General features: G+C 42.6%; 1 protein-coding gene across 1 annotated transcript in view; it reads left to right on the plus strand.

Annotated features, from left to right (window-relative positions):
• Positions 1–8,564, plus strand: part of LOC104537230 (V-set and immunoglobulin domain-containing protein 1-like) — a gene marked incomplete at its 3' end in the record, with an annotated part of 15,177 nt that extends 6,613 nt beyond the window's left edge. Inside the window, exon 3 of the mRNA XM_010180049.1 lies at positions 8,366–8,564. Within this exon, the coding sequence (XP_010178351.1) occupies positions 8,366–8,564 (199 nt within the window). The remainder of the gene's footprint in view (positions 1–8,365) is intronic.
• Between the last annotated feature and the right edge of the window lie 200 nt (positions 8,565–8,764).

Genomic DNA, 8,764 nt, shown 5'->3' on the forward strand with positions numbered 1-8,764 from the left:
TTTCTCCAGTGAATGTAATTCTCCTCATTTGAACTAAATAATGTAAATATCAACTCAGGGAAATAAGGATGCCATACATATTTTTAACTTTTTCTTCTTGCCATTTACCCCTTAGTGTCTTTTTAATGATAAATTTAATTTTAAAATAATAACTCCCAGACAAGGATCTTGAGAACTTTCCAGTACTGAACTATCTCTACTTTAGCCATAGACAAACTAAGGTAAGCACAACTTAGTTCACCCAGGGTAAGAGAGTACATCACAGCCTGGCCTGGTTCACAAGGTAAAATCTCAACCCCTGCTAAGATCTACATCTGTGCTTCATTTCATGCTCTGAGTCACTCAGCTAGCCTTGGTGTGAAGCACCTAAGTAAATGTTTGAAAAATTGAAGCCTGCTGTTGATTCTGCACAGGCGAGGCTACAGTTTTGCAAAGCAAAATACAACTCCTGAACCTCACCATTGCCACACCTTGAGCATCCAGCCCAGGTCACCCACAGTTAAAGTAAGTGAAATTATCAGAGATGTTGTGTGGCTACCCAAGATACGCCCAGGGCAGAATCCTTGATTGAAATTTTAAATCCACTAGTTGAGTAAAGGTCACAAATGACTGTTACTTGTAAAAGACACTGAATTATTGATAGACTTCTCATTAAAATATTCCCTTAAAAAGGTAACCTGGAAATATTTGCAAATAGTGACATTGACACTGCTTTGGTAAAACTACTGGTGGGTAATCGAGAGGGAAAGCATCTTAGCAGCATGTAACAGCAAGAGTATCTCCCATTTATTTTATATATTGGCTTTCATCCTGACACAGCCCTGTATTTTTCTCATATCTGTACTACTGAGATAAAGGCAAGGAGGGTTTCACTTACTGCAGACCATGCAGAAGAGGAAGATGGCACTGTTCCCTGATGAGAAGTCTTGTGATGTCCTTACACCCACCCCCGTAGGCCTCATGAGCCACATTGCAAACTCTTCAGAGTAGTAGCAGGCTTGTGTCACGTTGCTCAGGAACAGGGGACAAGGTGGCAGAGCCCAAGGAAGGAAACAGATGTAAGAAGAGCAATTCGAGCACAACTGTGTCTGCCCCTTTCACCCTGAAGCCCTGAATTCAGACTACCAGCAGTCCCAAGGCCAGCACAACTCTGCTGCCCAGCACAAAGCAAGGCACAGGCATGGTCACTGGGCTACCATGTGAGAGCCAGGGGCCAGCCAGCCCTGTGAGCATAGGGTTCCCATAAAAACTACTGAGAGAACCAATTCCTCCCCATGTAGTATGAGTAGTTCCTGAGACCCTATCACACACTTTCAAGCACAGATAAACGAGATCATACACTGCAGAGGCTGTCAGTGCTGCAAGGGACACTGGTTTGGGAGCAGACCAGCCTGTACCAGGCCACAAGCAAAGATGAGCCGGTGCAAAGCACCTCCTGAAGCAGTGCAGGAAAACTTCCTGGAAAGGGACTCTCTGATAGAGGAGCATTTCTTTTTGCCTAGAAGTGATTTTTTAAGATCGAGTTTTATCTAGCACTTAGATGACTGAGCAGGCACTTAAAAGGAATAGCTTCATGGAAAGCAGAGGCAACACCGTGAATGCAGAGGAATGGAGACGCTGTTGTCATGTCACTGCAGTCAGAGTGACATCCCAGATGCCACTGGGACTGCCTGTGGCTATCTCTGGCACTGGGGTGACAGTCTGCAGAAAGAAGATAAAATGAACTTATATACACCAAAGCAGACAATAGTGAGAACACACCTGCAGAAAGAAGATAAAATGAACTTATACACCAAAGCAGACAATAGTGAGAACACAACGGAAAGTGAAGACAAGTAGAAAAGGATGAGGTTGTAACTGGTGTGTTTGGAGCAAACATTAGATTTCAACCTTAGCTTGCCTAACACTTAGAAAGAAGATTGTATTGCATCTCACTGTTGACAAAGGCTTGAGACATCTTGTGCAAAATCTGCTGAACACGAGGCACCCTGCCCTTGTGAACAGCACTGACGGTACTGATGGGGAGCTGTGTAGAGAAGAGGCTCTTTGATTTTGGGGGAACATTTAAAGTCTCATTTAACTCTTAGATCAGCACATTTTTACTCAAATACAGCGTTCCCCGTGTCACGGTATTCTGAGTATGGATGAAAAGTCAGTCAGTCATTGTCAAAAGATGGTGTATGTGACAGATGCACGGGGACGATGTAGCTGGAGACACAAGGTAAGAAAAAAATCCCTACGACCTTAAGGGAAAAAAACTAAATGGCTTCTACTAGATTTATGCTACTGTGAGATGACCTGCAGTCATGTTCTGGATTAAAATCTTAAAACCAGCACATGACTGAGGTAAGCTGAATCAGATTCATCATTCATTTTTATTGCATTTTTCTCTATCAAAATTATTTTGGATGTAGCTGTTGTTTTCTTCCCACAGCTATTCTAGGTGGCTGAACTAGCACCTTCAGGAATATTCTACCCAAAGGGTATCTCAAGAGCATGTCCACACACCAGGAGTCTGGATAGCACAAATTTGGGGCTACATATTTACATAGAAGAAAAAAAAAATCCTCCTGTATCTCCTTTTCAGAATGTAACAACATTTTGAGATGTGATGGATTCAGAGGAACGCCAAGCTCCCGGCCGAACTGGCTTCCTCTCAGCTGTCAGCTCAACATCCCAGCCATAATCCATTCCAAACTCTCTTTGACTGCAGTGGGACTCCTGTCACGCCATGGAGTACAGGGCACAACCCAATGTAAACTGAGGTCTAACAATAACTGCTGAAGAGCAGTGACACCAAATGCAATGAGAAAACGTGTTTGTGCTTGATGCACTGTAGAAATTACTCACTAATAGTTCAGCCACAGGAATGACACTGTGAGAATGTGTAAGAGCTGCTCCTCAAAAGTATTTTGCACCAGTTAAGGCTGCCGAATGATTAATCCTCTGAAGGCTTCTGATTCCATCCCTTTCTTCTTCTACCAATGCGCAATTGTGACAAGATGTTTCTAGTCTTAACATCCTCAGTTACCCATGCAAAAATCCCAGTAACGCAGGATATAATAACCCAACTACGGTGTGGCAGATCAGAGTTTTGACAAAAATGTGTGAAAAGAAGCTGTGGATGAAAAAAGGTATTTGGGGCCAGGCATGTGTGAGCATTTGCTTTCTTATCTAGCTGTGTTCAGAATCTGAGCCTTGGGCTTTAATTAACACTTTGAGTATGTGGCATTTGTTCTCTAATTAGATGGTAAGATGCTTAAGGGAGTGCTGAACTCTTTTTTCCTTTGTTGTCATTTTATAAATTCTGTCTGTACTCAGAATTCAAAAAAGGATCATGATCTCAAACCAGTAAAGTTGTTAATATTCTCCTTTGCATTTATCGGTGAGAAAGAGACTTTAACAGTTCTTTTTCTAGTAGCTGGAGAAAATGTCAAACAGAAAATGAGAAAACAAGCCATTGATGGGGCCCTCTGAACGCCTGAGCTTTGCAGCTCTTCAGGAAAAGACTGTGACTCAGAGGCTGAATACATCAGCCTAGAGAAACGTCATTGAACGGGATGCTATAGCTTTGCATCTGATGGTGGGGGAAAGCGAGAAGGGGCTGAGGGAGGGAAGAGGAACACTCGAAAGAAAGTCATGGCCTGAACCTGCTCCCCAGTCAGGAAATTAAGACTCCTGTGGAGATTAAGTAGGACATTTTGTAACACATCTTCAGCTACATCTCATCTGACAATTCTGATATCCACACGTACTAGGCATGTACAGCAATGTCATGTAATGACACCAGGAGATGGGGGGGTGTGAGGAATATTGACCTGGAAATTATGAATTAGTCCATCCAAAGACCTTTGAAAGGCACATATTTATGCAAATTCTAGTATGTATTTGTCCTGCCTCAAGAAGAAAGGAAGCAGATGGAGGCATGTTTCTTCTAATTTACTGCCTGCTTTTTCACACACACCCGCCACCCCCTAAGGAAGATGATCTTTCTATAGAAGCTGTATAAAGAAAACCTGTAGGTGGGTTCCTCACTCTCTGCCAAACATCTGGCAGCCTTTAAAAATCCTCAAGTCAGTATCAGCTTTGCTAACTGCTTCCTCTGTGGGCAAATACTTTCCTCACCATCACACTAGAAGAGGAGCAGCGTTTCCCGCAAGTAAGGCTACAGGAGAAGAAAAGGGCTTGTGATTTCATGTACCAGATCCTTCAGAACTGAGGGCACACATTATCTTCTCTTCAGCATCTGGAGTGCATTGAGATTATCCAGATTTTCTTCCAAACGAGTATGATCATTCCAAATTCCCTGTTCTGTTTGTAACCCAGCTCCCCCAAACAGGCACACAAATAATTGACTCCACTGCCTTGGAAGTCTACGAGCCCAAATCCTGTTCTTGGTTGCAGCAAGAACTGTGGCTGTGGAAGTGCAGAGTAACTACAGCACTGCCCTAGAGAGCGGAGAAGGACAGATGCTGCCAGTAGCAGCTTTAGGCACCACCTCGCCCATGGGTTGAATAACCAACTGAACTGCAATCCTTTCTAAAGTCAAGGAGACGTTTTCTGGGCAACTTAGCTGTTTTGCAGAAGCTGCTCTTCTCAGATTGTGGAGTTATTAGGGCCAACATTTTTAGGAGAGATAATCTCTGCTCTTTTCCCTGTGAGTTGTTTGATTAGTCATCTCAGGCAGCTGCTTCCACGAAATGTGAAAAGGCACCATTACATAAAAGCTTGCATGAGCAAACTAGCTGGTAATGAGAAGCAGCGACCATTACTGCATCCTCAATATTGTTTTCACACTGGTAAATTGTCAACTTCACTAGAGCTGCTCGTGATTTGCTTGAGGACATAAAAAGCTTATTTTTTTCAAGAGGAGCACAGCAGATTTCTCTCGTAGTTTTTTTACATTCAACATGCTGCACTTTAAATATATTTATCACATAAAATTAAAAAGGCTTCCAGGAAAAGCCTACCATTGACTCAATTTACAGTTTTCCCATACAGACATTTTAAGGACATTTTAGGTAAAATGAAAGAAATGTCAATGACGTGTGTCTGTAGGAGGGAACATTAGCTGTCAGCTGCCCAAAAATAAAGTCTTCTCTATCAAGAGAAAACAAGTTTTTTACTTCTGAAATGGAACATAAACCTTTCTGCAAAGTTTTTAATTTCAGCTTTTTGAAAGCACAAATATGAGCTTTTCAAGGGCAGCACAAAACCATTTTGAACAAGGGCTTAAAATACCCATTCAAAGTGTGTTGTTTAAAATGGGCTATGAATTCACAGCCTATTAACTGAAACATGTTCCTCTCAAATGAAATTTCCTGTGTACAGGATCCAATCATACCACTGGGACAAGATATACATTCAGTAATTAATCACAACATTACTTGGCCTTTTTGGTGTTTGCCACCTTCCTTCAGGCAATAAACCCCAGAGCTGGTGAGATAAGCATCACACAGGAGCAGAGGAACAGAGAGCAGGCAGGACCCCGCAGACTAACTGAATGTTTTTCCTTAAGAAGTTCCCCTGCCTTTATGTTGAAAAAAAAAACCAACAACCTAGAAAGATTCTGTTCAAAGCCATGAAGAGAACAAATATTCTCTGCTGTGTTGACACCTGCCTCAGATTTAACAGTGTACACAAAATATTTTCTCCGCATGCATTCAGCTAGGAGGAGAGAACACAGATTAATTTTTCACCGTATTGTATGAGGGCTCAGATACATAATTCACCCTGACTTCAGGTCAAATATACCAATGTGTGCTTGCTCCTCTGTAATGTTTACCAGTGTGCCCTGACTGCATTTAGTGCCAGTCCTATTTCCCACGAACCTGTGCTATAGCAAAGCCAGTGCTCAGTCGGCAGCTTCTGCTACTGCTTACTCTCGCGTAAATCCCACATCACCCTGAGGTAGACTGAGTAGAATTCAGCCCCTTCTCTCAGTAATCAGGCCTTTTAATAGGATATAATGGGTCTGCCTCTCACGCTGCTGCAAGTCAAGCATTACTGCATTTAAGTCATTGCACAACTTAATTTCACATTACCGTGAAGAGCTGATGGAAGTACTTTCCCTGCCCCACTCAGACAGATGCAATTGATTGAGAGGAGATGCAAATCCAGCCCATAACTTTGGATTCTTGCAAGGAACAGTGTACAACACTCTGCTGTTGCTCATACTTGGATAAATGTAGAATGAGACGTGTGGCCGGTGTGGTTTTGTAATTACAGGTATATCGGCTTTTTGATGAGGGATTTGCTTAAACCAAACTCCCTACTTGGAACACTCTCCTTCCTTGGGGAATATGAGGGCGTGCACGCAGACTCCAGTTTAGCAATGGAGATCCATTTGCAAAACAAAATCAATTTTAAAACTGATGGCATTGCCTGCAAACAATGGAAACTGGAGAGTGTATCCAGCTTTCAGCAGACTTTCTAACCTAGTCAGCTGCCGCGCTAACACTGGACCTCTTACACTTCCTCACTGCAACAACAGTTTCCCATGTGTTGGCAATGCAGTAGTGGAGCTGTGGTATTCAGAGCCCTGCATCAATTGTACCTGGTGTTTGTAATCCTGGGGCAGGGAGAGATAAAGTCTAGCTGGAAAGTAGGCAAAATTGCACTTGAGATGGGGCCAAGCTGCAGTACCGGAGCTGCTGGTGCTGTGCAGTCTGGGTTCTGACCTTCATTTCAAAGCTTTATCATTGCATAAACCAACTGTGCTCTGGTAGTTTTGGGGTGTAGCTTGCCTTAAGTTAATAAAGGCTTTCAGATAACATTGCTTAAAGACTTCAGTCAACATTGTATCAGGGTGGATAAACAGAATTAAGAATAAATATTCTTAATTCAAAATGCAATCGGTTGATCTGCAATGTAAAGCAAATTATACTTCTTGCCTTCTCTGCAGTGTCCCAAAAGGCAGGGGACTTTGTCCAAAATGAAATTTTGACACTAGTCAAGTGTGAATGGCACTTCACACAGTTTTGTAGAGCTTTTTCCTACAAGCATTTTCCAGCCATTCCCATTAAGAAACAAGCTGTAAGTCCAACTTCAATAAATACATTTACACTGCTGCTTCTGGAATAGTGTCAGTAGGAACGATGTTAGATCTATTTGGCTCCCAACCCGTAATTCTGTATGGTTTCCTCTCATCAGTTTAAAAACCCTGAGTGTACTAGAACTGTTCACTTTGCCCAGACAATAGCCTGTGCAGGTAGACACCGGGGAACGTCCTGCCTATCCCAAGTGCTAGCACCTTTACACACCACTATCATTAACATCTGAGAAAAATAATTAACATTCCATAATTCTCCACATTAGCTTTGTTCTTTCAGATCTTGGTTTCACAGCAGATCTGGACTGGACAGAGTGTGTGTGTACTCCTTGAGAACTACTGCATTTACCCCAGAGCAGATGAGATACGAGAGCTCCTAAACAGGCTCAGGGCCCAAGCCTCAGATTACCAACCAGGCTCCACCATGAACACAATTCACACACAATTTGGGCTTACAAGGCCGATTCTACTCCCACAGTGCTGTTCAGTACAATCGATGCTACTGAAGTCAGTGAAATCAGTCAACATTAAACACCAAATTTTTATTTGGGAGGAAATACTGCATTCCTTAGAAATATTTAGGTGTCTCTCCAAGCACTGAGGCCAACATGTGTTCTTGACTTCCACATATGGTATAAACTCAAAAACCCAAGTCAGTCCATGACACGGGCTCTGATCCTGATTACACAAACAAGGAGTGCAGCGTGGTTGCTCTAACTGCATGCGTGATGATTCTGCTGGTGTTCCCATACTGCAGTTTTATTACTTCCAAATCTACTGCCAAAAGATCAGGCACCTTGTTCGCTTAGACTGTGTCTTCTGGATTCACTTCAGTTCCCTGTTTGCTAGCTCCTGTATTTGGAAAGCTCTGCAGACATCCACTTTTCACAGTGACAGGCTCATTCTTGTCACAAATTTCTACTGAGCTGCTTATTAATAATATCTCAAATTATCAGTGCTTCAATTAGTGCACAACTTAACATTTTTTCACAGAATTGTCATGTGATGGTCAATGGTCTCACCTTTGCTTTTGCAAATGTAACAATCTGTGACAGGAAGACCCACAAAGAACTCGCTACTGTCCATTTACACAGTTTAAAAAGTCCAATTTCTGAAAAGCTTCTTTTAAGAGCCACTAGAAATATATATTCAAATGTACCACGTTTTCATCTCTGCTTTCTTGGGGGAGGGGGCAAGAAAGGGGGTGACACTGCTTGGCTTCATCAGAAATGAGAAGTATTCCAATCACGAGTACCAAACAAAGCGGCAGGAAGATCTCTTGTTATAAAACTAACAATTGATTCTTTCTCACAGATCTATTACTATTCAGGAGGCCAGTCTTACTCTTATGGAGAGTTTAAGAATAGGATAACAGCTGCAACAGGTCCAGGGAATGCGTCAATAACAATCTTCAACATGCAGCCCTCGGACACTGGTTCCTACACGTGTGAAGTTTTCAGCCCACAGGGTGACGCTGGACAGAGTCAAAAATCTGTGATTGTCAGTGTGCTGGGTAAGTGCCCTTCCTCGCTATTGCTGTATTGTAGTTTTCTTCCCGTATTATGAAACACTGAATTCACAGCTCAAAATACATAGGGCCAGAGGGAATAAGAGAACTGTGATAAACAAGGCCCATGCTGCAGAGAAAGGGCTCACTGATGGACTGAAGCAGGGATTTTTTCAGAGGCTTGGAGGCAGGGAGAGCCTGGGCTG

The sequence above is a fragment of the Mesitornis unicolor genome, unplaced genomic scaffold (assembly GCF_000695765.1).
Source record: "Mesitornis unicolor isolate BGI_N332 unplaced genomic scaffold, ASM69576v1 scaffold19962, whole genome shotgun sequence".
NCBI lineage: Eukaryota > Metazoa > Chordata > Aves > Mesitornithiformes > Mesitornithidae > Mesitornis > Mesitornis unicolor.